Below are 17601 nucleotides of genomic sequence, written 5' to 3'. Positions count from 1 at the left end.
ATGCGGTACTTCAGAATAAATTTTCTAACCCGTAAAAAAGATATGTAACGCTTCTACGTACATACTACAGTCCCTATACCGTACTTGTGGGATCACACTGGTAATGTTGTTGTTATGTAAAACATATTATGACGTAATATAATGCAGTTGTGGAAAAAAAAAAGAAGAAGAAGATTTTTAAATACTATTCCCTAGTGGTTTCCAAAAGAAAATTAAAAATACTGATTTCCACCCACAAAGCTCAATTTTTTGAATAAATATTATCCAAACGCCAACTTAAGGAAACCCTAGATTTTGATTGACCTTCATAGTAGAGCAGCAAAATTTGACATAGAGCCACACGAGGGTCAAGGGCTGCAGCACAGGTTACATCGACTCCGACATCGGAGTTGCAGCCCCTCTCACCCCAAAATAAATATCTCTCTCTTCTTATCCCACCAATTAGTATTTCATTTCATTTAATTTAACCCATCACAATCAAACCTTTCACTCACTCTTGTTTCCCACAAGAAAAAAAATGGGTTCTTTGTGACCTCATTTTCTTGTTATTGGTTGTATTTTCTTGGGAGTTTTAGGTTTTATTTAGGGTAATATTGAAACCCCCCACCTCACCACAGTAGGAATAAAGAAGGGGAGATGGCTCAACAAAATGGGCAGGTTATAGAAGCTGGAGTTCTTGATGATATAATAAACAGGCTATTGGAGTTTAGGAATGCAAGAACTGTTAGGCAGGTTCAGCTCTCTGAGGCTGAGATTCGCTCTCTGTGTGTTGCTTCTAAAGATATCTTCCTTCAGCAGCCTAATCTTTTGGAGCTTGAAGCCCCTATCAAGATCTGCGGTAAAATTACTTTTCTACCCTTTTCTTACTTTCTTTGCATAGGCCTATCGTTACATGTATGGGGGGTTATGCAAATTAACTTTGCATGTAATATTCTTTACTGTTTAGAGGTTATATTGTTGCATTTGATTTTGTCAAACCCCTTATAGTTGTAAGGCTAGAAGTCCTTCAATTTGTTACCTCACCTTATAAAAAAAAGTACTTAAATTTGTTTATTTGCCCGCCGTTAATTGTGAATATTTGTTGATGAATTTGTAAATGAGTTTCTTTGACCTCAAATGTGTGAGGTATTGGTGAGGGTTATATCAATTTGCAGAGCATGTGTGAGACTGGAGAAGATGAAAAGCTGTTTATTCATTTTGAATAAATTGTGAACTTCTTTTTTAAAAAAGTTTTAACGTTGATTGCACAGTTTGTCCACTCGGCTTACTAGTAGAGGGTTGTAGCTTGTCTTTTTAGTGTAAAATGCAGAAAAATATTTATATACTTATGGGGAACAGTTGAATGCAAAAAATATTTATATACTTATAGTAAATATTTATATACTCGGGAAAAGTTTTAACGTTGATTGCACAGTTTGTCCACTCGGCTTACTAGTAGGGTTGTAGCTTGTCTTTTTAGTGTAAAATGCAGAAAAATATTTATATACTTATGGGGAACAGTTGAATCTGTTTCTGCAGTAAATTCTTTTTCTATCCTTCTTCTTTTACTTTCTTTGCATAGGCCAATCATTATTACATGGGTGATCGGTTATGCAAATTTCTTTTGCATGTAATATTCTTTACTGCTTAGGGGATTAATAGTTGCATTTGATTTTGTCAAACCCCTTGTAGTTGTAAGGCTTGAAGACCTTAAATTTTGTCTATTGGGTATATATTTCGCTCTGTTAAATGTGAAATATTGTTGATGAATTTGAAAAATGAGTATACTCGACCTGAAATGTGTTAGGCATTGGTGAGGGTTCTCTCAGTTTGCAGAGCATGCGTGCCGCTGGAGAAAATGAAAAGCTGGTTGTTCAATTTGAATAAATTGTGAACTTTTTTATTTAAGTTTTTAAATGTTGATTGCACATTTTGTCCAGTCATCTACTATGGTGGCTTACTTGTAGGGTTGTAGCTTGTCTTTTTAGTGTAAAACGTGGAAAATATTTGTATACTTGTGGGAAACAGTTGAATCTGTGCCTGCGGTAAATTCTATTTCTCTCCTTTGCCTTATACTTTCCTTGCATAGGCCAATAGTTATTACATGTATGTAGGGTTATGCAAATTTCTTTTGCATGTACTATTCTTTACTGTTTAGGGGGTAATAGTTGCATTTGATTTTGTCAAATCCCTTGTAGTTGTATGGCTTGAAGACCTCAAATTTGTCGATTGGGTGTTTATTCTGTGCTGTTAAATGTGAAAAATTGTTGGTGAATTTGAAAAATGAAATGAGTATACTTGACGTGAAATGTGTGAGGTATTGGTGAGTGTTCTCTCATTTCGCAGAGCACTGTTTGTTCATTTTGAATAAACTGTGAACTTTTTTATTTATTTTATAGTTTTTAAAGGTTGAGTGCATAGTTCGTCCACTTATCTACTATAGTGGCTTACTTGTAGGGATGTAGCTTGTGGTTTTAATGTAAAATGCGGAAAATATTTGTGTACTTGTGGAAGACAGTTGAATAGCATATCTGCTTTTGGATGACATTGCTTTGATATATCACATGATGCTCTGCTCCTAATGCTCTTTTTTTTGCCTTTAGTAAGTAGCACGACTCTTTATTTGTTTCGTGGTAGTTTGATAAGATTACATGGCTCTTGATTAATCTGTTTGTCTGTAATTTGATAGGCTGTGGAAGAAAGGATATAATAGTGTCTTCATGTTTTCATTGAGATTGGTTTTCTAGTTCCTTAAAGAGTGAGAATTTAGTCCCCAGAAATCTTCACTTGATGTGCCTTTTGAATCACTTATTCATTTTATGCTTCCCTTGAGATCATCTTGTCATTACCATAATATTTTTTCTTATACTGTATCTATCTAATACTATATCTTATATCAGATAGTCTGTTGTTTCATAACAGGATTCTTTTTCCTTATGTGTCTTCCTCTTCGTTACATCCATTTCACTTCTTATTGGCAATATGGCTGGAGAGAAACAGAGTTTGCTTTGAAGGACAAAACAATATGCATCCAGGATAAAATATAGATGTCTTTTGAATTTGTTTTTTTGGTGCAAAAGCAGTGTTACTGAAAACATGAAGGAGTATTTAGATTTCTTAGAGAAGATAGGACATATGTAGTTCTTTTTCTGCTTCTGGCAGTAGTTTAGTATGTAGTTCTTTTTCTGCTTCTGGCAGTAGTTTAGTCTGCTATATTTGTACCTTCTTGGTACCTTTATTTATATACATTTACCTTATAAAAAAACATCCATTTCACTTTTCTGTTTCTTTATTGGGGGATGGGTTGGTTGGTTGGGGCAATCTGTCATAATCATTACTTGTTGTATTTGGTCAAACTAATTAGCCTATCTCTTTTGTTTTTGTTCTGGATTGTAGGTGATATTCATGGACAGTATGGTGATCTTCTGAGGCTTTTTGAATATGGTGGATTCCCTCCCGAGGCTAATTATTTGTTTTTAGGGGACTATGTGGACCGTGGCAAACAGAGTTTGGAGACTATATGCCTTCTACTTGCTTACAAAATTAAATACCCAGAGAACTTCTTTCTCTTAAGAGGGAATCATGAATGTGCTTCTATTAACCGGATATACGGATTTTATGATGAATGCAAGCGCCGATTCAATGTGAGGCTGTGGAAAACCTTCACTGATTGTTTCAACTGTCTTCCTGTGGCAGCTCTCATAGATGATAAAATACTTTGCATGCACGGTGGCCTTTCTCCTGACCTAACAGACTTAGATCTGATACGGAATTTACCTCGTCCAACGGATGTTCCAGACTCCGGTTTGCTTTGTGATTTACTTTGGTCAGACCCTAGTAGGGAAGTTAAAGGTTGGGGAATGAATGACAGGGGCGTCTCGTTTACCTATGGTCCTGATAAAGTGGCAGAATTCTTGACGCAACATGATATGGACCTTGTTTGTCGTGCTCATCAGGTACTGATGTTTAACTTTTGGTCTTCTCTTTATGGTTTCTAGTATTGATTAGGATATTCTCTTACGTAGGTAGTGGAGGACGGCTATGAATTTTTTGCTGAAAGGCAGCTAGTTACAGTATTTTCTGCACCAAACTACTGTGGCGAATTTGATAATGCTGGTGCAATGATGAGTGTGGATGAAAATCTGATGTGCTCTTTCCAGATTTTGAAGCCAACAGATAAAAAACCTCGGTTCTTATGAAGCAAGAGGTGATAACTTATGGATGTGCTCTCCCAGTGGCATTTAAGGTTGGTGTACTTGATGCATTGCCATTTCTTCCAGGACAAATGCATACTCTATGGAATGATATTATCAAGAAACCTCTGTTTTAGATTGATCTTGTTTCTGTGCCGTAAAAATAAAAAAGGCCTATGCTGATTCATGTATGCATATATACCAGGGTTGCAAAATGCATTCAGCCATGCATTTCCCCTTCTTTCTAAACAATGTGTTGTTTCTGGGTTGCTCGGGTCATTTCCCATCCCTTCTAAAAGACATGAATGTTATTTGTTGATATACTTTGCTTTATAGTTAATTCATATTGACTATTCTTTAACTGGCAAAGTTTACCGGCTTCAAGACCTAAAAGTTCAACCGCCTTTAATGACACTATTTTATATGGCTAAATTTACTGTTGTTAAAACCTAAAAGCTTAACTACGTGTAATGATTCTATTTTATATCATATTTTATGTTGTTTTACATTTTACTCTCTTCATATTTTCCAGCAATTTTTTTAAGTAGGGAATGGCTTTCTAGTTGTATGGTATATTCTGTCATGGGTTTATGGAATACCCACATTTTTTCAAAGATAGAATGCTCATAGTTCTTCTTCCTAATTCCGTGTCCAACTTTCATTGGATAAACATGTAGCTTGTTCTGTGTTTTGACTCCTCTAGTCCTCTTTTTAGGGTCTGTGTTTTAAGGAGAAATTTTGCTATGAAAATTTGATCTTTTCCCTTTTCCTTCTTCTTCAACGTAACTAATGTGATCTATAGGTACCCACCCCCTAAATAAAAATGTACTTGGATTTTCCTTTTTAAAAGTTTTCGGGTGTTTCTAGTAATTTCTTTTAGAAGGCTCGTTCAACAGAAAGGAAACTACTACAAAAGCTTGAGCAGACGAACAGACGGGCAAAAGAGTCTTGTTTCTGGATTTGTAAAGAAGTATCTAATGTGATCTATAGGTACCCTCCCCTAAACAAAAATGTACTTGGATTTTCCTTTTTGCAAGTTTTTGGGTGTTCCTATTAATTTCTTTTAGAAGGCTCTTTCAACAGAAAGGAAACTACTACAAAAGCTTGAGCGGACAAAGACGGGCAATAGATCTTGTGTCTGGATTTGTAAAGAAAGTAAAGGGAAGAACAAATGCTTAATTATAATAAACACTCTAAAAAAACTTAATTATAATAAAGATTGTGTTGAGCATTTGGAAAGGTAGAATGCTTCAAAGTGATCGCTCCTCTTTCTCATTTCTTTATCTGCCTATAATTTTTGGAATGCACAATGCTGTCTCGTTATGCATACGTTTGTCCTTCTCGATTACTTCCATGATTAAAGTAATTGTAAGTTACCAACCATCTTTTTCTATAAGGTTTGTAAAATGACACATGATATATCAAGGTTGTGAGCGTAGTTGTCAAGCCTCTCTGCGGATGAGTACTTTCATGTCGTTTTCCTGAAATTGCAGTCGATTAGTTGATTTTGTTTATAAGCAAAACCTATATGCATCCACATCCACACTTTTTGGGTTTTCTCATCCTTCATTGTCAAAGGAGACTACCTTGTTCCTTTTTTTTTTTTTTATTTTTATTTTTATTTTTCAACCATCGTGGTGTCCAGGCTAGCTGTCAAAGAACTATAAACAAAGACAACAATTCTATGGAACAAAGGATTGAAAACTACACTGAAGTACCTAAAGTAAAAAAATAAATCAGATAAGTTCAAGAATCATATGGAGCCAACCCTTAGGACCAACCACAACCTTTGGAACTCGGGGATAATGGACCCACAACTCTACCCTTCTCCACTTAAGTCGCATAGTGATTCTTAATTTTTCTCATTTAATTTATGACTGGATTTTATATTAAATTTCTAGCTCCTATTGTTGAGCACCAACATATTTGTTCATAAAGTTCCTTGACTTAATGTATTACTCTGTTAGCAATATTTTATTTTTAGCTCTCTTCAAGATAGGATCCATGGGTAGGATCATGCCATAGTGCCTTGTTGTTTTGACGCAAGTGTTTGGCTTGCTTGTGTTACTCAAAGTTTCAGGGCGTAAGTGTGTCTCAACCGTCTCTACTTTGTAAAGTCAATCTTTAACGGACATAACTATAGTACAACATCAGAGGTTTCAAATTCAAAACCCTCTTCATTAGCTGACAGCCCTACTTTCTCGTGATTTTACAAGTTAAACGATCATTATGTCAAGTGAGGTCCATGAAATCTCGTACTCTAGATAACCTTTTAACTCCTTTGATTAAGAAGTCTTACAAAATCATCAGATTGACTGTAGTCATGTACAATACATGGAACAACCTAAGGAAAAAATGAAGAAGGAAAAAGGATGTAAAATACATGGAATTTGGCACGTCATCTATTTAATTTTGGCACTTCCATATTATCAGTAAACCATAGATTAAATCAATGCATCATTTCCTTAGGTCTATACTAAGGTGTACTTTGTATTGTTGATCCTCCAAAATGCTGAGTTTCAAGTATTTTATCTTAATCATATCAGGCTTTATGCCTTCACCGAATAATAAGTCTAGAAAATTGTAGATGCCTGGCCCTTAAGTTGCTTCAAGAGTTCACGTTTTTTTTTGTTTGTTTTTCATTAGTGTGATATTGTAGCTAAAAATATGTATGTTTAACAATTGTGCTCCTATTTGATTTCTACGAGCAAAAGATGCCTACATTTCATCTAAATGGTTGATGTGGCAGTCTCCTATGCTGAATTTCAGCTTTTGTATCTTCATCAAAACAATCTTTCAGCTTCGGCATGGTTATGTGTGATGTATGCTTGAAATGATTTCTAAACTATTCTGAAAATGGTTGTTTCTATGCAGAAATTCTTGTGTGCTGGGAAAGAGCAAGTTGAAGATCCTGGCTTCTGTAATGTGCATCATACAAGCATGTTTTCCGATGAGGGAAGCAGCTGGTTCAGTTTAGGAAAATGTGTATTGAGATGAAAATTTGACTTAACTGTAGTTTGGATGGTGGCCTCAAAGCCAGAGTACTTTTCTTCTGTTTTTCTTGGTGGGTCGTTTGTCTTATTTAAAATTTGCTCGTGCAATCTATGATTTGACGTGTAAATACATTCCGTTTGTAATCGCAGTGCAATCTTGTTTAAGTGGGTGATGCAAGTTTGTCTCTTTTTCCAGCCACATTTATAGTTTACCCCCAATTACATGGTATTTGATAAGTGAGCCAAGTTGGTTGCTAGTTTCTACTGATTTGGTTCAACGTTTAAAGTTTCTGGCCTATTTGGTCCGTTCCCATCCCTCATCCTACCCGCCATCTCTATGAGCAAATACAGATGGCATCTAAGAGAAACGGATGATTGTACGCTTATCTTACGGAAATATTTAGCTTTTTGACAAAAGCTTGTGTGTCTGTTTTCGCCTAATTATACAGTCAACAAAGGAGGACATATGATATACTCCTATCAAAGAGAATGAGACTCCAGTGACATTATGTTGTGACTTCTCAGTTTTAGCTGTATGGTCTGTCTGTTACTAGAGGAGTGCTTATTTTAAGTTATTTCAATGGATGTCGAAAGCCCCATTAACTTGCACAAGAAAAGGAGGAAATTCACCGATCTCAAGAACCTCTCTATTCCCTTTATATCAGGTAGAACTTTATTCCCTTTATATCAGGTAGAGTTCTATTCCCTGTATATCAGGTGTCTGTTGTACAACTAGACAAATAGATTTGTTCATCATTTTTACAATCACTGATCTTTCCATTGAATATGATAACAAACAAACAAATATTGGGAATCTAAGAGAGTGACCTCAGTCTACTTATCAGAACATTCGGTCATTTATTTGACTACTTTAGAAACACTACAGTAGTTGTAATTAATCGTAAATAAAGTAAAAACAAACCTCTTCCATTTTTTCTTCCAGGCTTTGTGGTTTGTCTTGGTAGGAACTTGGAAACTCTACATGAGAAATTTGCTGATTATCAGGTGGATCTGGCAGGTGTCTTCTCTCGAGTATTTCAGTACCGTGACTGTCAACTACTACTATATATATGCCATGAAGATTGTACCTGAGTATTCACAACAGGCAAGTCGTTAGCAATGAAGCTAAGCCCTTTTTTCGCCTTGATTTTACTGGTGCAGAGCACCACTATTCTTTCTGTTGCTGCAGACTATTCCGCAGAAATATCTCAGTATGGCGGCAACACTCCTCCGCCTGTTACCAGCCAACCACCACCTTCTCAAGGCTATCAACCGCCTAGTGCTCCAACTACACCACCTCCGAGTCATGGACATGTACCATCGCCAGGGCATGCTCCACCTCGCCACGCCCACCCACCACCTTCTCATGGTCATGTACCACCATCTGTTGGTAGTCCTCCACCGCATAGAGGACATTTACCACCCCCGTCTCCTGTGAGCTCTCCACCACCATCTTATGGTGCTCCTTCACCCTCTCATGGTGGTGGTCATCCGCCATCTCAGGGGCAAAGCCCGCCTTCACCTTCTCATGGACATGCACCACCTACTAGAGGGCACGCGCCACGTGGAAGAGATCATCCACCAAGCCATCATCATCCTTCACCTCCGAGTCATCATGGACATCCTCCACCACCAACTCAATCGCCTCCTCCACCTACATATGCACAACCACCACCAACACCAATTTTCTCACCTCCTCCTCCTCCTCAAGTGCAACCTCCACCACCAACCTATTCACCTCCTCCACCTACATACTCACAACCATCACCATCGCCACCGCCAAACTCGCCGCCTTCACATGGACATCAACCACACCCACCCACCCATCGACATGCACCACCTACTCATCAACGTTCACCCCCAACACATAGACATCCACCACCGACTTCCTCACCTCCTCCACCAACACACTCACAACCATCACCATCGCCATCGCCACCTTCACGTGGACATCAACCAAAACCACCCACCCATCGACATGCGCCACCTACTCATCATCGTTCACCACCAACACATGGCCATCCACCACCTTCTCCTATTAGGCAGCCACAACCACCAACTTACTCACCTCCTACACCTCCACCTGCACAATCACCACCACCTCCACCAACATACTCCCCGCCTCCACCTACATACTCGCCCCCGCCACCTCCACCAACATACTCACCTCCTCCGCCTACACAAGCACCACCGCCTCCACCAACTTACTCCCCTCCTCCACCTTCACAATCACCACCTCCACCAACATACTCTCCTCCTCCGCCTGCACAATCACCACCACCTCCACCAACATATTCCCCTCCTCCCCCTACACAGTCACCACCACCACCAACGTCCCCTCCTCCCCCTGCACAGTCGCCACCACCACCACCAACGTCCCCTCCTCCCCCAGCACAGTCGCCACCAACGCCCCTCCTCCACCTACATACTCGCCTCCTCCATCAAGTCCTACTTATGGCCAGCCACCACCACCAACTACATATTCACCCCCTTCTCCCCCTCCATATGGGCTTCAACTAAGCACTCCATAAACTACACCATCCAGCCCACAAACAAATCTGCCACCTTCTACGTACCATGGCCTATCGGCGCCACGTATCTCAAATACACCATAGAGTTGCATTTAGTTGCTAGTTGTTCTTTAGATTAATATAACAATGGTCTGGTGTGTTTCTTAATGTTCTCTTACCAGAATTGAGCAGTTATAAAGTTCACTAGTTTCTTTGTTGTTTTACTGTAAGAGAACAGCTCTGCTTTCAATATCCTGTAATAAAAGTGCTGTTGAAGCTTTGATTAAGTACTACTTTATCTTGTGCTTTGGCGATAATTCTAACTTTGTAAGAACTAAATGAGACGCAGCATCGTCTTTAACTGCAAAACGTAATTCATCGCAGCCAATACGGTTTAAAAACTGAAAGGGATAAATCAATGGCCTGAAAGCAATGTTGTTCTGCCGAATCTGGACTCATGGTTGGATCCGCAACCTTCTAATTACTACATTATAATAATGTGTTTAGTCAATAGTGTAACTATTTACCTGCAATTGAGTTTTGAGTGTATTGTTTTTTTGTACTATCACATTGCATGAAACTTAGCCGATCGAGTAGGACCAAAACAAAGAAAGAGGCTCAGAAAGGAAAAGAAAAACAATTTTTTTTAAAGAAGAGTCTTGGTTGTTGAAACATTATAATTTTCTTTGCCATTTTACAAGTAGCATGAACCACATTATGTAATTGTTAACAAGTGAGAAATATCTTAAAAGAATGTTAGGTCATGGAGGAATAAATTCCATTTACTAGAATAGTCATATAACAACTAAATTCTACACTAGCATCATCACGTTGTATAGACACTAAAACAAACAGAGGATGAAAGGAAAAGACTATGACATCTGTATAAATTTTCTTGAAACTATCAATTTAAAAAAAAATGGAACTAAACTCACAAACAAAATTTTATGGATTTTTGAAAAATAAATCAGATCAGAGTGCATATTGATTTGTTCCGTTCGGTTTCTTTTTGATTCTTCTGATTTTCTTGAACACTCCTATTTAAAATTCCACAGAATCTGTGTAAGTCTAGGGATTATAGCAAGCTGATTTACGCACATATCCTTTTTTAGCCGTAATTTAGATTTTGTCCCTATTTTCGAAGGAGGAGCAAATATTGCTCTTACACAGTTAACCGATTGGACAAAATTAAGCTCGTGTGTAATACTTGCTCATATAGCTCTAATGTTTACGATAACTTATATAAGTAAAAATTTTAGATCGTGGTCTAATGTTTTCTCACAAGATTTTTAGTTTGCTCAAAATGAATTTTTAAATCTTGTTCTTTCCAGTTTCCTCTTTGTTTTTTCGCAGACTGTTGCATGTCGCTCAACCATCACGTATAAAGACATACACGAATTTAAGCTTTTTACGTTCTTTAGTCTCTCTCGAAAGCAAATACAATGTTATTCACATAGTATTGGAGAGAAACATGCAGCTTCATCCTTGTCACCTTGGGAAAACGCTCGTCTCCAAGTTCATGAAAGATGTTGAAGGAACCAGCAGGTTCCATTAAACCCTAATTTATTTTCAAACCCACATATATATATATATATATATATATATATATATATATATATATATATTTTGCATGGAAGGGTCAGGTGTGACTGAATTGCTTTAAACTCGAAGTCTATACATATATAAAACATTACAGCAACAACAACAATAATAACATACCCAGTGTAGTACCAGAAGTTGGGTCTGGGCCTCTGGGAGGGTAGGATGTATGCAGATCCTATCCCTACCTCGTGACTTGTGAGGTTAGGAGGTTGTTACCAATAGACCCCCGGCTCAAGGAAAGATGAAAAAGAAGCAGTAATAACTTCAAGATAATAAGATAAACGAAGTGAAAGAAACAACCAAATATATAAAACATTATACATTTAATAAAATTGATATATGTATAGGGGCGGATTCACCCTTTAGGGTGGGGGTGGCATGGCACCCCTTAGATTAATAAATTTTTTATATACTTATGTTATAATTTGCTTAAATTGGGTTAAATATTTGATCCTGCCACCCCTAGTCGTAAATTAGACAAAGGTGCCACGACTGGTAGACACAAGTTTGAATCTATCTTGAACATTTTTCGACTCCCGTTTTTTTTTGTGCTTTTACTTCCTTTGTACCAGTAATTCCCTTTTCGGCTCTCCCAATTTTCTATTTATCTTTTTTATTATTTATATTGCCTTTCTTCTTTTCTATTATTTTATCTGTGATTTCTAGCGAGAACACACAAATAGAAACTTCAAAATCCCTTAAATTAAGCATTTCTCTTAATCTCAAATCTGTGAGTATTTAAATAAAAAAACTTGGCTCTCAATGGAAATTTTGGATTGAGATCAAAATTCAATATTTTTTTATAATTTCTTTTGTTTATTACTCCCTCCGTTCATGTTTAACTGTCTATATTTGACTTGGAACACTCTTAATAAGCAATAAATAAAATGAGAAATGAATTGGAGCATTTAATAATAAGGGTAAAATAGGTATAAAATGGTAAATTACGTCTTGATTTTTCAAACTATATAACTTACAAGTAAAAGTGGACATATATTTTTAGTATAATGGACAAATATAAATGGACAGAGGGAGTTATAAAAATTTATGCTATTCCATAATTGTTAAATTCAATTTAAATCACTTTACTACTTAAATTGTGATGGAAATTTCGTAAGCATTGCTTAGAAAAAATATGAAATTTATGATTTATTTTTGAGAACTTGTAGTTTATCTAATTCTGCATTTACTTATGGGGTGTATTTACCTATTGAAGAATTTTTCTATTATTTTTCTTATTTTGATTGGTGTAATTCCCTTACTGAAGATGCTATTTTACTTGTGCAAATTCATTTTTTAATATATATAAGAGATGCAAGTTCCTTGGTGAAAATGTTAATGTCCCTTGGTGAAAATGTTAATTTTACTTCTGTTGTTAATGGGTGTGATTCTTTATTTAAGAGGCTAATTATGTTCGTTTCTTGATTTTTGAGATGTAATTTTCATATTTGCAAATAAAAAAAAGCCCATTAAGTTGACCCGAATAAACTAAAAAGAGATAGAACTGACCCAAATACACGTTCCTAACAAGATGTATATTGAAGAAAATTGTGGCACCCGTCACCTTCAAATCCTAGATCCGCCTCTGTATATGTATATAGGAATATCTTTATTTACTCTGCAACAATTGTGCAAAGTAGTAGTGGATGCGGCACTTTTTAACACTGACTTAATTTTGTTTTTTGGCATTTGGTTCAATTTTGTGTTTTTGGCAATGTTGATGTGTTAACATTAGAAAATACCCTGAGATTTTGGATTCTTCAGTGGTAGGCACGGTTTCATTGTGGCGATCATGGGTGTTGAAAGCGTTGGTAAAGGTCTAATTCGTGGTGGAACTGGTTTTGTTACTTTCCCCGTGAAATATCAATGTGTTGTATTTCGACCTTTCAAAGGTGAAATTTTGGAAGCCGTTGTAACCATGGTTAACAAGGTAGGAAATTAATATTAAATTAAAGTTACTCTATTTTCGTCTACCTTAAGATATTTTACTATCGTGGATCAGTGCAGATTGGATTTCTTGCTGAATGCTGAAGCAGGGCCAGTGCATATTTTCGTTTCAAACCACGTGAGTTGGTTTTGTATTCTAGAATGTTAGAAGGCCAGAATATGTTGTTCTCTTCTGACTCTTAAGGTCAATTGTCTTAGCTTACCATAATACTAGCACATATTCTGCTCTGTTCATGGGTTAAATTATGTGTGCTGCCAATATTTCTTTTTATTAAACTGTTAATATGCTAGCTTTTGTTGCACTAGATAAAATTAGAAAGGTAAAGCGAGGTTATTTTGGTTTTGTGGTTCTGAAAGGTGAATGGTTTTATCAAAAGGTTATTAAGTGAATCTTTAGTTTTTTTTTTTTGTTTGAAGTTATCTCTTTAGTCTAGATGTTGTAATTTTTTCCAACTTGACAAAGTAATCTGAAGTCCGTTTATCGCAAACTCCTTTTCTGGAATATGAACTATGAAACAGCGGTTCAAAGTCCCTTCATCATAGAGAATACATTGTCTTCATGTTCTTTCACATTCATAATATCTTAAATAAATTTGGTTCAGTCTGAGCTTTGTAACTTTTTCAGTTCCTTCTTCGTTTTGTCCTTCTAAATTACATATATTATCTTGAGAACAGAATGAGGAGAGGTGGAGCCAAATACACCTTCTTTTCTTTTTAGTTGATCAGTTTAGATTGACATGAAGGGATGCACTTCACAATTCGTTAAATTAAATGCACAATGCTTCTCTATATTGTGATTTGGTCGTTGGGAAGCTCTCAGCCTCTTCTAGTAGTCTGAAATAAAATTGGAGTCACTATGATTCAACCTTCATGGATTTTGTCTTATTATCGTGAAACTAAGCTATTTTGCCCGCTCCAGTTGTTTTCTTTTGTGTTATGTTTCATGCTTATCATTAGTTGAGTATCATTGTAGATATATGTAAAACACGATCTGTCCTTTTCTATTTACAATGGCCATATATATACAGGTCAGTTGATACCAGATAACATGGAGTTTCAGTCAGGAGATGTGCCAAACTACACAACTTTCGATGGCTCCGTATGGAATTTCTCTTGCTTTACCACACTATTTCTTTCTTTCTTTCTAGAACTTTTCAGCCTGTAGTATGAAAAATATGATCAGGTAATTTGATTAATTCATCTTTTTCAGGTCAAATTTTAGAAGGAAAGTGAAGTTAGATTGAAGATCATTGGAACTCATGTTGACGCCACAAAAATGGTATGTCATTGACTTGCCTTATAACCTTGTGAAAATTCTGAAATCTTGAGTGATGCCCTGAAATTCTGATTTAGATATTAAGATGGTCCACTAGTTTCTTTTTCTTGTGTGTGTGTTGTTGTTGGTTGTAGGGGTGGGGGGGGGGGGGAGGGGGCGGCGACAAGGTTTAAATGTTCGAGTTGATCCTAATTTCAGCGACTGACGGTCCATCACACTGATCTTAGTTTTCAATGTCGAGTCATTGACCTCCTTTGTGGACAACATCAAAATTATCTAATAACCTCTTCTAAAGCCCACCCACCCCCAACTATGAATCCCACATGAGGTATGTGGCTGCAACTCAGAGGTGGTGGGTAGAAAATTTCATCGCGGTGAAGTTGGGATTTCTCTTTGTGATTTTCAATTAGTTATCTGTTTCTTTTAGTGTTTCTGGGAGGGGAGTTTGACAAGTGGCTAGGACAACATTTATGTGATAGGATGGGGACCTAAAGGCTGAAGGGAGGAGGAAACTGATGAGATGCATCAATTTAGCATACTCTGAGGAAATGAATTTTATGCCAACTATCTAGTCACTTCTGTTTCTTCTTTGATATCACCCACATACAGGAAAATGATCAATGGCCACTAGTCCAAAACAAAATAGGGAATTACACTGTCGAGATACGATGTATATGACTTTTAGTGGGCATAAATTACATTTACTCATTAAGTTTATTTAGATGCCAACTATATCTTGGTCAGTTTGTGATTGAATTACTACTGATGGTCACCGTGACCAAATGAAATCTTCAGGTTGGGGATCTTCCAAGAAATGAGGCACCTTATGTAAATCATACAAGGGCAATGTGAAAACATATTGTCATAGCTACTGATGTCTAAGCAACTAGAATTAACTGCTGCTGATATAATTAATGCACGTAAATGAAACTTGATACTAGAACGAGGGAACATTAATTGGAGAAAAACAACAAAATAATTTCAAATAATATACTCTTGTGGGTTATATTACTTGTGTTAAATGAACATTTGTTGTCTCCCTCACATGTGTTGGTTTTTGCTATATCTTTTGCAGTTTTGCATTGGTACATTAAAAGATGATTTCCTTGGTGTGATCAGTGATCTAGGCGTGAATGCTTGATATGCAGTACTTTTTTTCTTCTTCTTGTAAAGTCTATTTTCAGGGTTAGCTAGAATTGGTAATGCCGCTTTCTTTATAGCATTATGAGAAATATGCTTGTGGATGAATTGTAGTATTGAAAGCTTTGGGCAATTTACTGTTTAAAAATGTGAAATGTCCCATAGCTAACTAGCTTAGGTATTTTACCCGAAATTGATGCAATTTCCTTGGCCAGGTTTTGCTGTGCGTTTGGATTCAGAGTTTGTTCAGTTCATTTCTACTTTGGAATTATCATTCTACATTAAAATCTTCAAGAGCTTTACCTATCAAAAAATCTTTGACTTCTGGCTGTGTTTGAGCCGGTTGACATCATTTTCTTTTAACATGAAGTTTTAGATATTTCAAAGACAGACTTCGGTATATTATTTGTGTTTATGAGTCGATTTTTCTTAACCAATGCAAGTTATTGTATCATGTATTCCAAGTGCTTTGCTGGAGATTGCAAGACTTTGTTACAGTGGTCTTTCTGAATATTTTCTTCAGCGGTACTGATTATCTGGACAATCAAGTTGATGATTTTGTGTTGCGGGGCTGACCCAAATTTGTCTTTCCTTTTGCAAATAAAATGTCTTCAAGTTACAATTAAAAAAATATCTTCAAATTGTTTGCAGGTTAATGATGTTTTCTTTGCTTAAATTATTCTTTCGGAGAAATCATAATAGGAGTATCAATATAATATGCATGAACATGAGTAGAAGTATTTTGCAAGTTTTATTTAATTGCCTATTATTTTCTCATGTACGAACAGAACCGCTTAAGAGAAATACTCTTCCACGAGTTAAACTCACAACGTTCAAATCAAAAGAGCATATACGCATCAGCTTTAATCAAATGGACTAATTATCTTTGGCGAAACTTCAATATGTACAGTTATTTGTTGACATAAATTTACAACACAAAAATAAATCATCTCGCATCTGGGAATACTTAATAACTTTGACATTCAAATCGATATGCAACATGTTTTGTTGGATGCTATTTAATGATGTGATTTAGCGGTCAATGAAGTAGGTGAAATCATGGAAAATTAGTGGTCAGTAAAGATGGAATTTTGTGTAGATCTCTTCTCTACGGGAAACAAATGTACAAATTGCTTAGTGTAGGTCCATACTGCTTTTAGTCAATTTCCCATTACAAAGATTTGAAAATCTGGGGGCGAAACAAGTAAAAGTTTGTGGTGAGGGACTAATGAGTAATGAGAAAGAGTCCTGCAAGCCCGTCTATGATTAATTGGGAAGATTTGCACAAATAACATCATTTCACATCATTATTTAAGTTTTGACCCTGATTATTTTTTTTAATAGCAAAAACGTGGCCAGAACTTGTGGATCAGAACTTGGCTGCGAAGTTTGTTAGAAGTTCGTATAAACAAGCAAAATTTGCCTTGCCACAAGTCATGGCGGGTCACCATGACATAGTACAAATTGTATCGCTACTTTAGGACAAATTATTCACAAGTTCTGGCGGACACCAGGAATTTATAAATAAATAAAAATTTGTTGCCACAAGTGCAAATCATCACTAGGACTTTTATACAAATTGTGTTATAAGCTGGGATAAATTGCTCACAAATCCCGGCAGATTATTAGGAGTTTCTGATGGATGAGCAAAGAGATGACGATAGTCATGTGGTCCAGTAAACTTAAAATGAATTAAAGGAATGTTTTTTGAGTAAATAATCTATTTCATTGACAAGTTAGGGGTGCGATGGTACGGTTCGAGCGGTTATTTTATAAATTTTATATCATACCTCTTCTTCGGTTATTCTATTTTGTATAATCAAAATTATTCGTTTCGAAACCGTCCCATCTTCTCAATTTTTCTTCTATATCGGTACGGTTTGATTAATTTTCATTTTTTTTTTTTGTAAAACGTTAAGTAAAAGTCACAAGTAGAAGTTTGAACACGATAACATGCATAT

At 36.3% G+C, this 17601-nt stretch overlaps 2 protein-coding genes and 1 long non-coding RNA gene across 5 annotated transcripts; all 3 read left to right on the top strand.

Annotated features, from left to right (window-relative positions):
* The first annotated feature begins 274 nt into the window (after window positions 1–274).
* LOC132052867 (serine/threonine-protein phosphatase PP1 isozyme 2) lies at window positions 275–7341 on the top strand. 2 transcript variants are annotated; one of them, XM_059444572.1, is made up of 4 exons: window positions 275–838; window positions 3376–3935; window positions 4005–4186; window positions 7047–7341. In XM_059444572.1, exons 1-3 carry the CDS (start codon window positions 637–639, stop codon window positions 4176–4178), a joined length of 936 nt encoding a protein of 311 aa, XP_059300555.1. In that variant the 5' UTR covers window positions 275–636; the 3' UTR covers window positions 4179–4186; window positions 7047–7341. The 2 variants fall into 2 exon arrangements, with proteins under 2 accessions (XP_059300555.1, XP_059300554.1); XM_059444571.1 differs by having other exon boundaries at window positions 276–838; window positions 4005–4225.
* Window positions 7342–7478: 137 nt separating this feature from the next.
* On the top strand, window positions 7479–9963 carry LOC132052868 (extensin-like). Its single transcript, XM_059444573.1, is given in 2 exon segments — window positions 7479–9572; window positions 9575–9963. Coding segments are annotated over 2 exon segments (1410 nt in total). The 5' UTR covers window positions 7479–8284; the 3' UTR covers window positions 9697–9963.
* Window positions 9964–12872: 2909 nt separating this feature from the next.
* On the top strand, window positions 12873–16206 carry LOC132052866 (uncharacterized). 2 transcript variants are annotated; one of them, XR_009414040.1, is made up of 5 exons: window positions 12873–13207; window positions 13285–13408; window positions 14253–14323; window positions 14435–14503; window positions 15856–16206. It is a non-coding gene; the product is annotated as an uncharacterized LOC132052866 (long non-coding RNA). The 2 variants fall into 2 exon arrangements; XR_009414039.1 differs by having other exon boundaries at window positions 12880–13207; window positions 13285–13342.
* The last annotated feature ends 1395 nt before the right edge of the window (window positions 16207–17601 follow it).

The sequence above is a fragment of the Lycium ferocissimum genome, chromosome 4, assembly GCF_029784015.1.
Source record: "Lycium ferocissimum isolate CSIRO_LF1 chromosome 4, AGI_CSIRO_Lferr_CH_V1, whole genome shotgun sequence".
In the NCBI taxonomy this organism is placed as follows: domain Eukaryota; kingdom Viridiplantae; phylum Streptophyta; class Magnoliopsida; order Solanales; family Solanaceae; genus Lycium; species Lycium ferocissimum.
This window is presented reverse-complemented; position numbering and strand designations above follow the sequence as displayed.